We start from the raw sequence: 20,665 nt of genomic DNA, 5'->3' as shown, positions 1-20,665 counted from the left end.
CGGTGTCATAGAACTTTTTCATTGTTTTCATCTCTTGTTCGAGATGGTAACTCACTTGTTCTACTTGCTGTCGTAATTTGAAATAAAGTTGAGTCCGAGCTCGGTGTTAGTCAGTCATGGATATGTCCGTAAACTGAACAGACTCAGAATTCTCTGTCAAACTATGTTGTCGTTGTTCGGTGGAGTTCTGTTCTGAAACTTTGTTCTTCTCTGGAGCATAAGCCTTTATGCATGCCTTCGTTCTTCCAACCTTAGTCGGCAAGTCCATTTTAGCCTTGTCTTTCATATTTGGGTTGGTCTTATCGTCATCCGTTTCAGAATCTGAGCTGATTGTCTGCACTGAGTCCTCACTCGTTATGGCTTTTAGATAGTGCCATTCCATGTCTCTTTTCTTGATCCACTCCCGTCCCAGAAGTGGTGGTCCTCCCTCAGGTAGTACGTATAAGTTCATTCTTGGGTGTTCTTTACCCCCATCTCTCACCTTGACTCTTATCTTCCCCATGGGGTATACTTTATGCCCCGTGTATGTCTGCAATACGAACTTGGTATCTCTTAAGGGTATATGTGAGAATAGCCGGTGGTAATCCCTTCGATTTATGACTGATAGAGCTGATCCAGTGTCCAACTCCATTTTCACTTGGACTCCAGCTATTTTTAGCATGACCCAGATAGTTTGTAGGTCAGCTTCCTTACTCACATTGTGAATTCTCAAACTGCCCAGCTCCTGGCCGTTTGGGTCTGAGTCCGAATTCTGTTCGTCTGAACTCTTCTCGGCCACCTTGTGTACCTTGTTGTACTTTTCCTGTGATGGCTTCCTTTGGTTGTTGGTCTTCTTCCCTGACCGGCATACCTTAGCTATGTGACCCAGTTTGCCACATTTCCTACATTCCTGGTTCTTAAACCAGCATTGGTTCTGGTCGTGTGTTGTCTTCCCACAACGATAGCATTTTGTTGTACTCGAGGTAATTTGATCCACACTGAGTGCCGTTGCCTTTAGCTGCATTTCCGCAGTTCCCTTCGCTGCGGCTTCGTGCGATGCTGCAATAAGGACAGCCCTGTCAAGTGTAAGGTCGTTCTCTTCGAGTAGTCGCTTTTGCGTTCCTTCCTTTGACAACCCGCACACGAACATGTCTCACAATGCCTCTGTCAGATTCCCTCCAAACTGGCAGTGTTTCGCTAGTCTACGCAGTTCGACCAAGTATTCTGCGTTGCTTTCGTCTTTCCTTTGCGTTCTCGCATAGAATTTGAATCGTTCCGCCAACATCAACGGTGTGGGGTTCAAGTGATCCTTCAGAACAGTCACAATATCATCGAAAGTCTGATCCGCCGGTTTAGCTGGTGCTCGTAGATGCTTCAAGAGCCCGTATGTCTTCGCGCCCATCGAGTTTAGCAAGGTTATAGCTTTGTCATCTTCTATTTTATTGGCCTCACAATAGATCTCAATGCGTTCCACATACGTGGCCCAGTCTTCTACCTCGGAATTAAAATCGTTGATGTTACCACGCTTAGGCATCTTCCTCTCTTCCTGATAACACCACGAATTATTTCTTTAAATTTTCTTTTCTTTTTTTTTTCCAAGATGGCGGTTCCCGCGAAAATGGCGGTTTCCCGCGCTTATCTTCTCTCCCCGCCCACTTCAATGGCGGTTTCCCGCTTCTGTCTTCTTCCCCGCCTAATGGCGGCTTCCCGCGTTTCTTCCCTAGCGGGAGGGGTACACTTTCCCCACGGGCGACGGCCGCTGGCTTTCAGGTTCACAGCCTGCGCGTCTGCTTCAGTGCTTTCCCTTTTCTCGGCAGGGCAACCGGCGCTGGGTACACCCCGTTGACGGCGAACAGTTTCAGCCGCTGGGCTGGCTCTCGCTCGGTTCCCCTTGCTCGGGCTCTGTCTCTCTCCCGCTCGCTCGGCTCTACCGGCGCTGGGTACACCCCGTTGACGGAGAACAGTTTCAGCCGCTGGACTGGCTCTCGCTCAGTTCCCCCTTGGTCGGCTCTGCCTCTCCCGCTCACTCGGCTCCCAATCGCGCCTCCCAGCCCTCTCGCAGTCCGGTGCTTCCCTCCCCGGCTGCGGCTGAGTTTATCTCTTCCCGCGCCTACGCTCCCGGTCGCAGCGCTTCGTGGCTTCGGTCGCTGCCCGGCCTTTTTCGCCGGTCGCGGTCTAGCTGTCTCACGACGCCGTTGCGTCCCCAGCCTGTCTGTACCGCGGCTTCCTTGCTCCACGCTGCCCCAGTCTCAGCGCCTCTGGGCCCGACTTCTGTCCGGCTCCTTTCCCCCTCGACCGTGGTCGAGTGCACCGCCCTTATCCTCCGGTTATTCTTTTTACTTTCCCTTACTCACAGTCACCGTGGCCGCCTTGCTTCTCGTGCTGATCGGCTCACTCCTCACCGTGGCAGAAGGGACAGTCAGTGCCTGTTGCTGATGGAAGTCTTTGTCTCTAACTTCTTCTTCCTTTCTAGTTCTGCAGCCTCGAGTTTTCTCCCAGCAGAACGACGAGGGCGGTTGCCTCTTCTCGACGCTCGTTAACTGCTTCGGAAGTATTGTTGCCGCAGGGTACGATCGGACTCGTCGCCACTGTAAAGTCTGTGAGTTGTTTAGTTAATTAATACACAGACTACCAGAGTAACTTAAAACAGGACTTTACTATTCGAAGGTCAGGGCGAATCTGCCAAATAAATCCTGACACAGCACTTATATACTGGTGTGGTCACCGTCGGTATTACAGTATACAGAAGCCAACAAAGTAGTGCCACACCTAAAATAGTTCTCTTAAAGGTGAACGGTTACATACAATGGTTTTCTTAAAGGTAGACGGATACATACACGACATGTGCTGTATCATATTATGGGTCTATGATGCAGCCTCGCCCAGTCAATGGAGGTGCCTGATGGGCTGAATGACCTTCAGTGCTGTATCATTTTATGGGTCTATGATGCAGCCTCGCCTAGTCAATGGAGGTGCCTGATGAGGCGATCTCTGCACCGAGATTTCAATGCCCCGGCAAATCCCAAGAAGCAGATATTGAAACAATCCAATCTGCCTCCGGCGCTACAGTAATCGGTTACTATGCACCAGAAGCAGCATCGGTTCAATATTGGCCAACAATATAGGTGTGGATAGAAAGACAAAAGTTAACCCATTGCTGGAGATTTGCGATCTGTGATCAGGGAGCTAGGACAGGAAGCACACAAGGATCAGTTTTATGGGATGGACAATGGAGGCCATGACATGGAAAAGGATGCCAGATGAGACTATATCGAATGCTGTGGGAAGGTGAATGATGGACAAGGAAGGGTTACACACCATGGTCACCGTCACAGAGATTGGAGTTTGTGACAGTTCGGGGCAGATTAGATTTACATCGAAACTGCAGCAGAGAAACAGTCCATTCGGCTCAAGTGGTCTATGCTGTGTTTATACTCCACGGGAGCCTCCTCCCACTCTCATTACATCTTGACACTGTGTCCACATAGACGTTCCAGGGTGTTAGACTCGTGACACCAATATTAAATAACATTCAGAACGCTGGAGAACCCACCCTCCTGGAGTGGATTGAGCAAGTTTGTCGCACTCCCCTCACTTCAGAACACAATGAGCTCATTCACGTTGGACCTAAAAAGGATCGATCAGAGAATGTTCTAAATGGTTAGAAGTTAGGAACTGTGGATGAGCAGAGAGAACTAGGGGCCCACGTAACCTTAACCACAGAGCGAGGCCGTTCAGGGGTGATGTTAGAAGTTAGGAACTGTGGATGGGCAGAGAGAACGAGGGGTCCACGTAACCTTAACCGCAGAGCGAGGCCGTTCAGGGGTGATGTTAGAAGTTAGGAACTGTGGATGAGCAGAGAGAACGAGGGGTCCACGTAACCTTAACCGCAGAGCGAGGCCGTTCAGGGGTGATGTTAGAAGTTAGGAACTGTGGATGGGCAGAGAGAACGAGGGGTCCACGTAACCTTAACCGCAGAGCGAGGCCGTTCAGGGGTGATGTTAGAAGTTAGGAACTGGATGGGCAGAGAGAACGAGGGGTCCACGTAACCTTAACCGCAGAGCGAGGCCGTTCAGGGGTGATGTTAGAAGTTAGGAACTGTGGATGAGCAGAGAGAACGAGGGGTCCACGTAACCTTAACCGCAGAGCGAGGCCGTTCAGGGGTGATGTTAGAAGTTAGGAACTGTGGATGGGCAGAGAGAACGAGGGGTCCACATAACCTTAACCGCAGAGCGAGGCCGTTCAGGGGTGATGTTAGAAGTTAGGAACTGTGGATGGGCAGAGAGAACGAGGGGTCCACGTAACCTTAACCGCAGAGCGAGGCCGTTCAGGGGTGATGTTAGAAGTTAGGAACTGGATGGGCAGAGAGAACTCTGGGTCCGGGTACAGAAATCACTAGAAGCTAGTGGATAGGGACCAAAAATAAGCAAAAGTCTAATGGAATGTTGGGCTTTATCTGGCGGGCTGGATTACAAAGGGGTAGAAGTTCTGCTCCAGCTGTACAGAGCTCGGGTTAGACCCATTTAGAGAACCGCACCTCGGCAACAATATCTTGGCTTTGGAGGTGGTGCAGCTCAGATTCACCAGAATGATCCCGGGGCTAAAAGCTTTAAATTACTGGAAACTGTCTGGTATCCGGCACTGACTGGACCGAGTTGGTGCCGTCCCCTCAAAACTGCCGGACAAACCAGCGCTAATGTTAAAACATCGAGCTTTTCAGCTCCGTGTGAATCAACAAACCCTGTTGTTTAGCAACAGCTTCAAAACAGTCGGCTGCAGCTTAAAAGCGTCTCTAGCTGAAGCTGTTGCTTAGCTACAGACCTTGCAGAGCCTGACTGGGGGGAAAAAAAAAGCAATGAGAAGTAAAAAAACTTATTGGAAACGGCTCCTGAATTTTGCCAGTAGATAGAGCTTTCCGGACTTCCGGTTAAACGAAAGTTTCCTGTATGAGGATAGATTACACAGACGAAGCTTTTATTCCCTTGATTATACAAAGTTACTGGGTGAACTAATTGAGGTGTTTAAGATGATCAACGGAATTGTTAGGGCAGTGAGTTAAACTATGTCCTTCGGTGGACTAGTCCAGAAAAAGGGGCATAACCTTAACCGCAGAGCGAGGCCGTTCAGGGGTGATGTTAGAAGTTAGGAACTGTGGATGGGCAGAGAGAACGAGGGGTCCACGTAACCTTAACCGCAGAGCGAGGCCGTTCAGGGGTGATGTTAGAAGTTAGGAACTGTGGATGGGCAGAGAGAACGAGGGGTCCACGTAACCTTAACCGCAGAGTGAGGCCGTTCAGGGGTGATGTTAGAAGTTAGGAACTGTGGATGGGCAGAGAGAACGAGGGGTCCACGTAACCTTAACCGCAGAGCGAGGCCGTTCAGGGGTGATGTTAGAAGTTAGGAACTGTGGATGGGCAGAGAGAACGAGGGGTCCACGTAACCTTAACCGCAGAGCGAGGCCGTTCAGGGGTGATGTTAGAAGTTAGGAACTGTGGATGGGCAGAGAGAACGAGGGGTCCACGTTACCTTAACCGCAGAGCGAGGCCGTTCAGGGGTGATGTTAGAAGTTAGGAACTGTGGATTGGCAGAGAGAACGAGGGGTCCACGTAACCTTAACCGCAGAGCGAGGCCGTTCAGGGGTGATGTTAGAAGTTAGGAACTGTGGATGGGCAGAGAGAACTAGGGGTCCACGTAACCTTAACCGCAGAGCGAGGCCGTTCAGGGGTGATGTTAGAAGTTAGGAACTGTGGATGGGCAGAGAGAACTAGGGGTCCACGTAACCTTAACCGCAGAGCGAGGCCGCTCAGGGGTGATGTTAGAAGTTAGGAACTGTGGATGGGCAGAGAGAACGAGGGGTCCACGTAACCTTAACCGCAGAGCGAGGCCGTTCAGGGGTGATGTTAGAAGTTAGGAACTGTGGATGGGCAGAGAGAACTAGGGGTCCACGTAACCTTAACCGCAGAGCGAGGCCGCTCAGGGGTGATGTTAGAAGTTAGGAACTGTGGATGGGCAGAGAGAACGAGGGGTCCACGTAACCTTAACCGCAGAGCGAGGCCGTTCAGGGGTGATGTTAGAAGTTAGGAACTGTGGATGGGCAGAGAGAACGAGGGGTCCACGTTACCTTAACCGCAGAGCGAGGCCGTTCAGGGGTGATGTTAGAAGTTAGGAACTGTGGATTGGCAGAGAGAACGAGGGGTCCACGTAACCTTAACCGCAGAGCGAGGCCGTTCAGGGGTGATGTTACAAAGCATTTCTTCAGACACCGTGTAGTGGAAATCTGGAACACTCGCCCTCAAGAAGCTGTTGAGGTTCGGTCAATTGAAAATGACAAAACTGTGATTGATAGATTTGTGTTAGCCAATGGTATTTAGGGTTATGGAACCAAGGCGGGGAGATGGAGTTAAGATACAGCTCAGTCGTGATCGAATTGAATGGAGGAACAAGCTGGAACGAATGAGTGGCCTACTCCTGTTCCGATGTTCCTGTGCCTCTATTTATAAAGCCAATGCTCCCATATACGTTTCTAAAAGCCTTATCGTCCTGTCCTGCCACTGTCAAAGATTTCTGTGTCTATACCCCCAAGTTTTACTGTTCCTGCAACCCCTTTAAATTGTACCAGTTGGTTTAAATTGCATCGCCTCATTCTTCCTTCCAAAATGCAGCATTTCACACTTCTCTGCATTAAATTTCACCGGCCATGTGTCTGCCCATTTCACCAGTGTCTCTATTTCCTCCTGAAGTCTTCTGTCCTCCTCACGGTTTACGACTTTTCCGAGATTCGTGTCATCGACAAACTTTTAAACTATGCCCTGTATACCTAAGTCCATGTCACTGAAATAAATCAAAGAGCAGTGGTCCTAATCCCGCCCCCTGGGGACACTGTAAACTTCCCTCCAGTGTGAACAATATCGGTTCACAACTACTGTCTGTTTTCTGTCCCTTCCCCAATTTAGTATCCACGCTGCCACTGCTCCTTTAATATCATTGGCTCCAATTTTGTTCACCAGTCTATTATGAGGTACTTTATCAAAGGCCTTCTGAAAGTCCAGAAACAGAACATCAACTGCACTACCTTCATCAACCCTCTCCTATTTCATCCATTGGCTCATTCAAGTCAGCCAGGTTAGATTTGCCTTTAAATAAAATCCATTTTGTCTGTCGCTAATAAACCCATGTTCTTCCAAGTGACGGTTAATTGTGTTTCGGAAATAACACCGATGTTAAGCTGAGTCGCCTGTAGTTATTTGGTTCATCGCGCTCTCCTTTTTTGAACAGTGAAGCAACGTTTGCAGCCCTCCCGTCCTCTGGCACCTTTCCCATATCTAAGGATTGGAAGATTGTGGCAGAGCGGGTGACATTTCTACTTTGAGCCCTGCCAACCAATTTAGTACATCGTCCTAATCAATTTATATCCTGTCCAATTTCTCTAACACCTCCTCCTTTACTGTACGATTGGCAGCATCCTCTCCTTTAGTGAATACGGACACAAAGTGTTAATTTAGTACCTCAGCCATGTCCTCTGCTTCCACAAGATTGCCTTTTTGGTCAGTAATCGGCCCCACCTTTCCTTGGACTATTCTTTCACTATTTATATTTATCAAAGGTGTTAGTGTTCCCTATTATGTTACCACCAATCATTTCTCACACATTCTCCCTGCCCCTCTGTTGCTTTTGTGTGTTTATTGGACTAGTGGCAGCATTTGTAAAATTCAGTACTTTGCTGTTTCACTAAGTCTCAAACTGGTACTGAATTAACTGAATCGCTTTTACATTTCCACAGTGGGGAAAGGAAAGGCTGCTGATTGATAGTTTCAATGGCCGCACGTGCGCGGGCTCACACACAAATGGAGAATTATGATTGTAAAACAGCAGTCACATTCACCAGTTGTATATTCGTGGTGTTTTCTGAGATCCCAGAGCTGCCAGCTGCTGTACTGATGGGGGAGGAGGGACTTGATATCATGGCAACAAGGCAACGTTCTCCTTCTCATTTTAATATTTCCCTCAAACCCACCTATTATTATATTTGTTACAGAGCATCAGAGCCTGGGAACGCCTGTCACCACCATGGCTGAAGGTCCAGACAGGGGAGAAGATCCAACATCTTCAACAAGAATGAGAATGGACACAGGTAGGCTCACAAAGCTCTTTAAAATACAATTTCTGCCCCGACAAAAGGTCCAGACCTATTGCCTGAACCTGCAGCTCGCACAGGTCGAGGGAACAGGACAGGGGCTGAGTGCAAAGAGGGAAGTGAGTGACCATCTAGAGGGACACCGCAGTCACAGGTGGAGGGAGCCCCTGAGTACTGGAACTGTCCAATAGATACCTGGTATTGGGGACTGTAAGGTGGAGAGAGACAGTGACTCAGGATCACAGTCACAGGGGGAGGGAGCCCGAGTACTGGAACTGTCCAATAGATACCTGGTATTGGAGACTGTAAGGTGGAGAGAGACAGTGACTCAGAGGATCACAGTCACAGGTGGAGGAGCCCCTGAGTACTGGAACTGTCCAATAGATACCTGGTATTGGGGACTGTAAGGTGGAGAGAGACAGTGACTCAGGATCACAGTCACAGGTGGAGGGAGCCCCTGAGTACTGGAACTGTCCAATAGATACCTGGTATTGGAGACTGTAAGGTGGAGAGAGACAGTGACTCAGAGGATCACAGTCACAGGTGGAGGAAGCCCCTGAGTACTGGAACTGTCCAATAGATACCTGGTATTGGGGTCTGTAAGGTGGAGAGAGACAGTGACTCAGAGGATCACAGTCACAGGTGGAGGGAGCCCCTGAGTACTGGAACTGTCCAATAGATACCTGGTATTGGGGGCTGTAAGGTGGAGAGAGACAGTGACTCAGGATCACAGTCACAGGTGGAGGGAGCCCCTGAGTACTGGAACTGTCCAATAGATACCTGGTATTGGGGACTGTAAGGTGGAGAGAGACAGTGACTGAGGATCACAGTCACAGGTGGAGGGAGCCCCTGAGTACTGGAACTGTCCAATAGATACCTGGTATTGGGGACTTTAAGGTGGAGAGAGACAGTGACTGAGGGTCACAGTCACAGGTGGAGGGAGCCCCTGAGTACTGGAACTGTCCAATAGATACCTGGTATTGGGGAGTGTAAGGTGGAGAGAGACAGTGACTCAGGATCACAGTCACAGGTGGAGGGAGCCCCTGAGTACTGGAACTGTCCAATAGATACCTGGTATTGGGGACTGTAAGGTGGATAGAGACAGTGACTGAGGATCACAGTCACAGGTGGAGGGAGCCCCTGAGTACTGGAACTGTCCAATAGATACCTGGTATTGGAGACTGTAAGGTGGAGAGAGACAGTGACTGAGGGTCACAGTCACAGGTGGAGGGAGCCCCTGAGTACTGGAACTGTCCAATAGATACCTGGTATTGGTGTCTGTAAGGTGGAGAGAGACAGTGACTGAGGATCACAGTCACAGGTGGAGGAGCCCCTGAGTACTGGAACTGTCCAATAGATACCTGGTATTGGGGACTGTAAGGTGGAGAGAGACAGTGACTCAGAGGATCACAGTCACAGGTGGAGGGAGCCCCTGAGTACTGGAACTGTCCAATAGATACCTGGTATTGGGGACTGTAAGGTGGAGAGAGACAGTGACTGAGGATCACAGTCACAGGTGGAGGGAGCCCCTGAGTACTGGAACTGTCCAATAGATACCTGGTATTGGGGACTGTAAGGTGGAGAGCGACAGTGACTCAGGATCACAGTCACAGGTGGAGGGAGCCCCTGAGTACTGGAACTGTCCAATAGATACCTGGTATTGGGGACTGTAAGGTGGAGAGAGACAGTGACTCAGAGGATCACAGTCACAGGTGGAGGAAGCCCCTGAGTACTGGAACTGTCCAATAGATACCTGGTATTGGGGGCTGTAAGGTGGAGAGAGACAGTGACTCAGAGGATCACAGTCACAGGTGGAGGGAGCCCCTGAGTACTGGAACTGTCCAATAGATACCTGGTATTGGGGGCTGTAAGGTGGAGAGAGACAGTGACTCAGAGGATCACAGTCACAGGTGGAGGGAGCCCGTGAGTACTGGAACTGCCCAATAGATACCTGGTATTGGGGACTGTAAGGTGGAGAGAGACAGTGACTCAGGACCGTATTCTTGAGCAAACAGTGTGGCCCCAGAGAGCAGGAGGCCACCCAGCGGGGCGAGAGTGAGAGGCAGGTGGGGCCCAGGAATAGGAGAGCGGGACTGGTGTCAGATTGTATAGTCGGGGGAATAAACAACCTCTTCTGTAGCCCTGAGCAGGTCCTGAATGGTTAGTTACCTCCCTGGTGCCGAGGGAAGAACATCCTTGACCGGTGGGACCACCTCTGGGCAGGAAAGGAGAGCAGAAAATAGCCACGGTCGGAGCCAGTAACACGGATAGAAATACGTTTATAGAGGGACTATTGAGACTGAGGCACGAAACTAAGAAACCAGGCCTCAAGCTGTTGATCTCCGGATTGTTTTGCACTGGGCTGCTTAAGACGGGTAATATGAGGCTAGTCAATGTGTGGCTGAGGGCTGGAGCAGGAGGGAAGTGTTCACGTTCTTGGGGCACGAGGGTGAGTTCAGTGAGAGGGGAAGGGACGGCCGCGATCTGTACCGACCAACATTAATGGTTTTACAGAAAAGGTGAATGGAGCAGTGGGAGGGTATCGGGATGTGACTGGAGAGTGGGAAATATCCAGACCTCAGACTAGAGAGAGGAATTAATAAAAATGCTGGAGCAGGAACAGAAGATTTAAGAAATAGTGAAAAAGGTATTAGCAAGAAAAAGGAAAGAGGATTTGAAATAGTGAGAGAGAAATTCACTTGTTTATTAAAAGAACCGGGGACAAGTCAACATTCCCAGTGTTGGAGCTAGTATTGAGTTGTGTGTGAGTGAACAAATCATTCCAAACATTCAGAAACATGAGATGTGATCTAGTATCTATAGAAGAGACGGGGACAAGTCAACATTCCCAGTGTTGGAGCGAGTATTGAGTTGTGTGTGTGTGAACAAATCATTCCAAACATTCAGAAACATGAGATGTGATGTAGTATCTATAGAAGAAACGGGGACAAGTCAACATTCCCAGTGTTGGAGCGAGTATTGAGTTGTGTGTGAGTGAACAAATCATTCCAAACATTCAGAAACATGAGATGTGATCTAGTATCTATAGAAGAAACGGGGACAAGTCAACATTCCCAGTGTTGGAGCGAGTATTGAGTTGTGTGTGTGTGAACAAATCATTCCAAACATTCAGAAACATGAGATGTGATCTAGTATCTATAGAAGAAACGGGGACAAGTCAACATTCCCAGTGTTGGAGCGAGTATTGAGTTATGTGTGTGTGAACAAATCATTCCAAACATTCAGAAACATGGGATGTGATCTAGTATCTATAGAAGAAACAGGGACAAGTCAACATTCCCAGTGTTGGAGCTAGTATTGAGTTGTGTGTGAGTGAACAAATCATTCCAAACATTCAGAAACATGAGATGTGATCTAGTATCTATAGAAGAAACAGGGACAAGTCAACATTCCCAGTGTTGGAGCTAGTATTGAGTTGTGTGTGAGTGAACAAATCATTCCAAACATTCAGAAACATGAGATGTGATCTAGTATCTATAAGACACGGCCTTGGTTTTCACAGGACTCGGAGGGAAATGTTCCTGGTGATAACATTTTGAGGGAAGAGCAACAAAATTGTGGACACCAGTATTAATAAAGCATTCTATGACAACGCAGCAACAACAAGAACAAACTGGTGTTTATATAGCGCCTTTAATGTTGAAAAACCTCTCGCGGTGCTTCGCAGGAGTGTGACCAATCAGAATTTGACACCGAGTCACATAAGGAGATATTGGGGCAGGTAAAGTTTAAGGAACGCCTGAAAGGAGGAGAGCGAGGCGGAGAGGTTTAGAAGGTAAGGGTGTTCCAGGGAGCAATGCTAAGATGGAATCCATATGTACACAGTTCAGCAACAGGAAGGGAGATAGCACAATTCTCTGGGTTTTACAGGTCAGCGAGCAGTGGAGGTGAGAGAGGTGGGACTGGGGAAACTAGTTCTGACGGATGCAATTTGGGGCGATACAAAATATTTCCTTAACTTTCTAAAAATGATGGTGGAAGTGAAGTTTTGAGGTACTAGATGAGGATGTGGGCCCACAGTTAGACATCACTGGAGAGAAGGATTTGGATCTGAGTAAAATAGCCGAGGTGGAGAAGTCACTGGGCTCCGAGATAATACACCCCAGACTGTTAGAGGAAGTCAGAGAGGAGATAGGAGGGACGGAGCACAGCATTTCAACCCAGGTTTAATATCAAAAATATACAGGTGGGCTGAAGGAGCCCAAGTGATTCTGTTCTAATGTGGAGAGAGGATCAACCTGGTAACCAGAGACCATTGTGTAGAAACTCCTCAAATCTGTTAATCCAGGTCGAATTAGTGAGCATTTAGCGATAAAGATGATGATGCGGGGTGGCTGGAACGGATTAGCTGTAGAAAAGTTGTCTTTGACAATTTGACCTTTTGGTCCATCCAGCCTTTCCTAGGCAATTGCGATGCTTTGTCATAATTTGTTCTAGTTATCCCAAACCAAACCATGGGTGAGGTGAAAAACACAGGTAAAAACACAGGCCAATTTGGAGGATTAAAATACGGGAAATTCCTCTCCGACCCATCTAGGCGATTGAAACTAGTCCAGCAGATCCATCTTACACTGAATTCCCGGAAGTGTCTTCCTGTTTTAAGCGGTGATGTCCGCACCAAACAGGAACCGGTCCAGTTCTCACCTGAAGGAATTCACTGAGTCATTGTCCACCGCCAGAGAAGGGATCCTGTTCCAGAGGTCGACTATTCTCTGGGGAAAAGAACCACCTCCTGACAGCTAACTTAAATCTGGCCTTTCACAACTTAAAATGGTGACCCCTGGCCCTCCGTAAGCTATGTAATTGGAACAAACTGTTAAATGGAACACAATCGATTCCCTTCATCATCTTATGAACCTCAATCAGATCACCGCTTAGTCTTTGCTTCTCTAAAGTGTAGAGTCCACATTCTTAGCCTATCTTGATAACTAAGGTGCTTTATACTGGGAATTAGTGTAATGTCCCTCCTCTGCAACAGGTTCAAAGCCCCAATATCACCCAACTTATGTGGGGGCTATAACTGGACACAGTATTCCAAGTGAGGCCTTTACCAAGGTCTTGTACTAGGACAGAATAGGTCGTCTTATACCCTACTGTCCTATGAATACACCCCAATATTTCCTTTGTTCTAGCTATCACTTCACGACATTGCTCCTGTACCTTTAGAGATGTATCCACTGGAATGCCCGGATCTTCCTTTCTCCCCCTTATTTAATGCCATGAAGGGTGTATGAATGTTGAGCACTCGCACTGCCCACAGGCATAACACGGCACTTATCCAAGCTAAACACCATTTGCCAGTCATGTGCCCAATCTCCCAACACATTAAGATGCAGTTTTGTGGAGCCGTGACTATACAGGTTGATGGAATGTTGTACATGTGGTGTATGTGGGTTATCAGAAGGTGTTTGATAATGTGGCTCACCAGAAGGTGTTTGATAATGTGGCTCACCAGAAGGTGTTTGATAATGTGGCTCACCGGAAGGTGTTTGATAATGTGGCTCACCAGAAGGTGTTTGATAATGTGGCTCACCGGAAGGTGTTTGATAATGTGGCTCACCAGAAGGTGTTTGATAATGTGGCTCACCAGGTGTTTGATAATGTGGCTCACCAGAAGGTGTTTGATAATGTGGCTCACCAGAAGGTGTTTGATAATGTGGCTCACCAGGTGTTTGATAATGTGGCTCACCAGAAGGTGTTTGATAATGTGGCTCACCAGAAGGTGTTTGATAATGTGGCTCACAGGAAGGTGTTTGACAATGTGGCTCACCAGGTGTTTGATAATGTGGCTCACCAGAAGGTGTTTGATAATGTGGCTCACCAGAAGGTGTTTGATAATGTGGCTCACCAGAAGGTGTTTGATAATGTGGCTCACCAGAAGGTGTTTGACAATGTGGCTCACCAGGTGTTTGATAATGTGGCTCACCAGGTGTTTGATAATGTGGCTCACCAGAAGGTGTTTGATAATGTGGCTCACCAGAAGGTGTTTGATAATGTGGCTCACAGGAAGGTGTTTGATAATGTGGCTCACAGGAAGGTGTTTGACAATGTGGCTCACCAGAAGGTGTTTGATAATGTGGCTCACCAGGTGTTTGATAATGTGGCTCACCAGGTGTTTGATAATGTGGCTCACCAGAAGGTGTTTGATAATGTGGCTCACCAGAAGGTGTTTGATAATGTGGCTCACCAGAAGGTGTTTGATAATGTGGCTCACAGGAAGGTGTTTGACAATGTGGCTCACCAGGTGTTTGATAATGTGGCTCACCAGGTGTTTGATAATGTGGCTCACCAGAAGGTGTTTGATAATGTGGCTCACCAGAAGGTGTTTGATAATGTGGCAAACAGGAAGGTGTTTGATAATGTGGCTCACCGGAAGGTGTTTGATAATGTGGCTCACCAGAAGGTGTTTGATAATGTGGCTCACCAGAAGGTGTTTGATAATGTGGCTCACAGGAAGGTGTTTGATAATGTGGCTCACCAGAAGGTGTTTGATAATGTGGCTCACAGGAAGGTGTTTGATAATGTGGCTCACCAGGTGTTTGATAATGTGGCTCACCAGAAGGTGTTTGATAATGTGGCTCACCAGAAGGTGTTTGATAATGTGGCTCACCGGAAGGTGTTTGATAATGTGGCTCACCGGAAGGTGTTTGATAATGTGGCTCACCAGGTGTTTGATAATGTGGCTCACCAGAAGGTGTTTGATAATGTGGCTCTCCAGAAGGTGTTTGATAATGTGGCTCACCAGAAGGTGTTTGATAATGTGGCTCACCGGAAGGTGTTTGATAATGTGGCTCACCAGAAGCTGTTTGATAATGTGGCTCACCAGAAGGTGTTTGATAATGTGGCTCACCAGAAGGTGTTTGATAATGTGGCTCACCGGAAGGTGTTTGATAATGTGGCTCACCGGAAGGTGTTTGATAATGTGGCTCACCAGAAGCTGTTTGATAATGTGGCTCACAGGAAGGTGTTTGATAATGTGGCTCACCAGAAGGTGTTTGATAATGTGGCTCACCAGAAGGTGTTTGATAATGTGGCTCACCAGAAGGTGTTTGATAATGTGGCTCACCAGAAGGTGTTTGATAATGTGGCTCACCAGAAGGTGTTTGACAATGTGGCTCACAGGAAGCTGTCGCCGTTTGGTATACGATGACATGTAGCCACCTGGGTAGAAAGTGGATAATATGTTTAGTTTTCTCCATTTGTGTTCACAGATCCGGACTCTACAATCACTGAGTTCTTGACAAAGTGCGACGATTACCAGCTGTTCCGGTTCACGAAATTCTACCGGGACAGACTGGAACAGGCGATTGAAGGAGGGGTGGACGGACTGAGCTCGTTGTTAACACAGGAGAGGCATTTCAGTGGACAAGAACATCGAGTAAGTGGGAGGGACACAGAATGAGTCTGGATTATTTAAACATCACAGAACTGACAGGATATCAGATCTTAGAATCACAATGTTACCGAAGAGAAACTCGTCAAATAGGAACTAAATAGATAAACTGAAAATATTGTGAATCTGAAACAATGATATGAAGAGGTGAAAATACCCAGCGGATCGGTCAGTATCTGTACAAAGGACCGGGGAACGGTTCGGGTATAACTCTTTGTGGACTGAAAACAAAGGGAACAGTTTAAGTGGGACTGGGAAAAGGAGAGGCCAGAGGCAACAGACAGGAATTACAGGGAACGTCATGAGTTTACTGACCTGGAAACTACTTACATAAGAACATAAGAAATAGGAGCAGGAGTAGGCCAATCGGCCCCTCGAGCCTGCTCCGCCATTCAATAAGATCATGGCTGATCTGATCCTAACCGCCAATCCACTATCACAGAACCATCTCCGGAATCTAACAGAATTAGACACACGAAATAGGAGCAGGATCAGGCTACACGGCCCCTGGGCCCGCTCCGCTACCCACAGGGCCATGACTGATCCGAACCTAGATTCATGCCCAAATTCCTGCCCGCTCCCCGTAACCCTTAATTCCCTTTACTTCTAGGAAACTGTCTATTTCTGTTTTAAATTTATGTAATGATGTAGCTTCGACAGCTTTTTGGGGCAGCATATTCCATGGACCTACCACCCTCTGAGTGAAGTAGTTCCTCCTCATCTCAGTTTTGAAAGAGCAGCCACTTATTCTAAGACTATGCCCCCTAGTTCTAGTTTCACCCATCATCGGGAACCTCTTCCCCGCATCCACCCGATCCAACCCCTTCACAATCTTATATGTTTCAATAAGATCGCCTCTCATTCTTCTGAACTCCAATGAGTAGAGTCCCAATCTACTCAACCTCTCCTCATATGTCCATCCCCTCATCCCCAGGATTAACCGAGTGAACCTTCTTTGTACTGCCTCGAGAGCAAGTATGTCTTTTCTTAAGTATGGACACCAAAACTGTACGCAGTATTCCAGGTGCAGTCTCACCAATACCTTGTTAAACTGAAGCAATACCTCCCTATTTTTATATTCTATCCCCCTAGCAATGAAAGCCAACATTCCATTGGCCTTCTTAATCACTTGCTGCACCTGCATACTAACCTTTTGAGTTTCGTGCACCAGGACCCCCAGATCCCTTTGTACTTCAGTACTTTCCATTTTCTTGCCATTAAGATAATAACTTGCTCTACGATTTTTCCTGCCAAAGTGCATAACCTCACACTTTCCAGTATTGTATTCCATCTGCCAAATCTCTGCCCACTTACTTAGCCTGTCGATGTCCCCTTGCAGGTTTTTTATGTCCTCCTCACTCACTACTTTCCCTCCCATCTTAGTATCAGCTGAAAACTTTGCTATGTTACACTCGGTCCCCTCCTCCAAATCGTTAATATAGATTGTGAAGAGTTGGGGACCCAGCACTGACCCCTGCGGAACACCACTAGTTACTGATTGCCAGTCTGAGAATGAACCATTTATCCCAACTCTCTGCCTTCTGTTAGATAGCCAATCCTCTATCCATGCCAGAATATTACCCCCAATCCCGTGATTTTTTATCTTAAGCAATAATCTTTTGTGTGGCACCTTGTCAAATGCCTTTTGGAAGTCTAAATACACTACGTCCACTGGTTCCCCTTTATCCACCCTATATGTTACTTCCTCAAAGAACTCCAGCAAATTTGTCAAACATGACTTCCCCTTCATAAAACCATGCTGACTTTGTCCTATTAAATTGTGATTATCCAAATGTCCTGTTACTGTCTCCTTAATAATAGACTCCAAAATTTTACCTACCACAGATGTTAGGCTAACCGGTCTATAGTTTCCAGCCTTCTGTCTACTGCCCTTTTTAAATAAGGGTGTTACATTAGCAGTTTTCCAGTCTGCTGGGACCTTTGCCGAGTCCAGGGAGTTTTGGAAAATTATTACCAATGCATCCACAATCCCTACCGCCCCTTCCCTCAAGACCCTAGGATGTAAGCCATCAGGTCCAGGGGATTTATCCGCCTTGAGTCCCATTATTTTACCGAGTACCACTTCCTTAGTGATTGATCGTGTTTAGCTCCTTCCCCCCCCCCCCCTTTAGCCCCCTGTTTGTCCAGTGTTGGGATATTCTTAGTGTCTTCTGCTGTAAAGACTGATGTAAAATATTCATTCAGTGTTTTTGCCATCTCCATATTTCCCACCATTAATTTCCCAGTCTCATCCTCTAAGGGACCAACATTTACTTTAGCCACCCTTTTTTCTTTTTATATAACTATAAAAACTCTTACTATCTGTTTTTATATTTTGTGCTAATTTACTTTCATAATCTATCTTCCCTTTCTTAATCTTTTTGTTGTTTTTTGCTGTCTTTTAAAGTTTTCCCTATCCTCCCACTAGATTTGGCTACCTTATATGCCCTTGTTTTTAGTCGCATACTATCCTTAATTTCTTTACTTAGCCACGGATGGCTGTCTTTTCTTTTACACCCTTTTCTTCTCAGTAGAATATATATTGGAAGTTGTAAAATAACTCCTTAAATGTACACCACTGATCATGTATCGTCTTACCCTTTAATCTATTCTCCCAATCCACTCTACTCAATTCCGCTCTCATACCTTCATAGTCTCCTTTTATTCAAGCTTAGCACGCTTGTTTGAGATCCAACCTTCTCACCCTCTAATTGAATATGGAATTCAACCATTTTATGGTCACTCATTCCAAGGGGATCCTTTACTAGGACATTTTTAATTAATCCCGTCTCGTTACACAGGACCAGATCTAAGGTTGCTTGCCCCCTGGTCGGTTCAGTTACATACTGCTCAAGAAACCCATCCCTAATACACTCAATTAACTCCTCCTCAAGGCAGCCCTGCCCAATTTGATTTGTCCAATTAATATGATAGTTAAAATCCCCCATAATTATAGATGTTCCCTTATTACAAGCCTCAACTATTTCCTGATTGATACTCCGGCCAACAGAGTTGCCACTGTTCGGAGGCCTATAGACTACGCCCACTAGTGTTTTTTCCCCTTATTATTCCTTACCTCCACCCAAACTGTTTCATTATCCTGATCTTTTGACCCAATATCATTTCTCTGTATTAGTGATTCCTTCCTTTATTAACATAGCCACCCCACCTCCCCTTCCTTCCTGCCTGTCCTTCCTGATTGTTAAATAACCTGGTATGTTTAATTCCCAGTCATTGTCACCCTGCAACCATGTTTCTGTAATGGCCACAAGATCATACCCATATGTAGTTATTTTTGCCATTAACTCGTCTATTTTGTTACGAATGCTACGTGCATTCAGATAGAGAACTTTCAAAGATGTTTTGTGACACTTAGTTCCTGCTTTTGCCCTTTTTATTACTTTACCTTTTACTCCATACCTTCTGCCCCTTCCTGACACGCTCTGGTTTTTAATTTCCCCACTGCTGCCTAAGTCTATGACCTTCTCTGTTGTCATTTGTATTATTTGCTCTCTAGGAACCTCCCCCCCCCCCCCCCACTAGTTAGTTTAAAGCCCTCTCTACAGCCCTAGTTATATGATCCGCCAGGACTCTAGTCCCAGCACTGGCCAAGTGAAGCCCGTCCCAACGGAACAGCTCCCTCCTGCCCCAGTACTGGTGCCAGTGTCCCAGGAAGCAAAACCCATTTCTCCCACACCAGTCTTTGAGCCGCACATTTAACTCTCTAATTTTATTTGTCCTAGCCAAATTCGCTTGTGGCTCAGGTAATAATCCAGAGATTATTACCCTTGTGGTTCTGCTTTTTAATTTGGCCCCTAGCTGCTGAAACTCCCTCAGCAGAACCTCCTTACTTGTCCTATCTATGTCGTTGGTACCAACATGGACCACGACAACTGGATCCTCCCCCTCCCACTCCAAGTTTCTCTGCAGTCCAGAGGAGATGTCCTTAACCCTGGCACTGGGCAGGCAACACAGCCTTCGGGAACTCTCGCTCTCGGCTGCAAAGAACTCTATCTATCCCCCTAACGATACTATCCCCTACCACTACAACATTTCTTTTAACTCCCGCCCCCCCCCCCCACTTGAATGGCCCCCTGCTCCACGGTGCTGTGGCCAGGTTGCTCATCCTCCCTGCAGTCCCTGCTCCTGTCCCCACAGGAAGTAAGAGCCTCGAACCTGTTGGACAAGTGCAAGGGCTGCGGCTCCTCCAACACTACCTCCTGGATCCCCGTACCTGCCTCACTTCTAGTCACACCATCCTGACCCTGGCCACGGACTACATCTGAATTAATTAATCTAATTGGTGTGACTACTTCCTGGAACAGAGTCCAGGTAACTCTTCCCCCTCCCTGATATGTCTCAGTGTTTGAAGCTCGGACTCCAGCTCTTCAACACGGAGCCGGAGTTCCTCGAGCAGCCAACACTTACTGCAAATGTGATCACCGTGAGCATCAATGGTGTCCACCAGCTCCCACATATTGCAGCAGCAACACATCATCTGATCTCCCATTCTATGTAATTAATTAAATTTATTAATATTATTCTTAAATATCCTCTGCCCCGATTCTACATGGTGAATATCACACCTTAGAAACTATAAACCAAAACTATAAAGTAAATGAAGGAAATGAGAGATGACAAAAATCATCTGTGGAGTAAATGAGAGGCTTTTCAAGAAAAAAACACTGGTTAAAATGTATGAGACACGAACAGGAAAACTAACCCCCCAAAGAATGAGGATTGAAAACCTGACGCTGTGCAGGTTTTTCCTCCCCCATTACTGTTAATATCCCACCTAGTCTAATCCCAACCTCCTGCTCACTACCCATTACTGTTAATATCCCACCTAGTCTAATCCCAACCTCCTGCTCACTGCCCATTACTGTTAATATCCCCCCTAGTCTAATCCCAACCTCCTGCTCACTGCCCATTACTGTTAATATCCCACCTAGTCTAATCCCAACCTCCTGCTCACTACCCATTACTGTTAATATCCCACCTAGTCTAATCCCAACCTCCTGCTCACTGCCCATTACTGTTAATATCCCACCTAGTCTAATCCCAACCTCCTGCTCACTGCCCATTACTGTTAATATCCCACCTAGTCTAATCCCAACCTCCTGCTCACTGCCCATTAC

The 20,665-nt window shown here is 47.1% G+C and overlaps 1 protein-coding gene across 3 annotated transcripts in view; it reads left to right on the top strand.

The window, feature by feature from the left end:
* LOC147081173 (NACHT, LRR and PYD domains-containing protein 3-like) overlaps nt 1–20,665 on the top strand; it is a 92,559-nt gene that overhangs the window by 29,197 nt on the left and 42,697 nt on the right. For all 3 annotated transcript variants that reach the window (XM_085980913.1, XM_085980911.1, XM_085980912.1), the window contains 2 exons: nt 8,015–8,110; nt 15,346–15,512. In XM_085980913.1, the coding sequence (XP_085837039.1) occupies nt 8,047–8,110; nt 15,346–15,512 (231 nt within the window). In that variant the 5' untranslated portion in view covers nt 8,015–8,046. The remainder of the gene's footprint in view (nt 1–8,014; nt 8,111–15,345; nt 15,513–20,665) is intronic.

This window comes from Somniosus microcephalus, unplaced genomic scaffold (genome assembly GCF_052327205.1).
Source record: "Somniosus microcephalus isolate GS21.2 unplaced genomic scaffold, FLI_Smic_1.0 scaffold709, whole genome shotgun sequence".
Taxonomy (NCBI): domain Eukaryota; kingdom Metazoa; phylum Chordata; class Chondrichthyes; order Squaliformes; family Somniosidae; genus Somniosus; species Somniosus microcephalus.
This window is presented reverse-complemented; position numbering and strand designations above follow the sequence as displayed.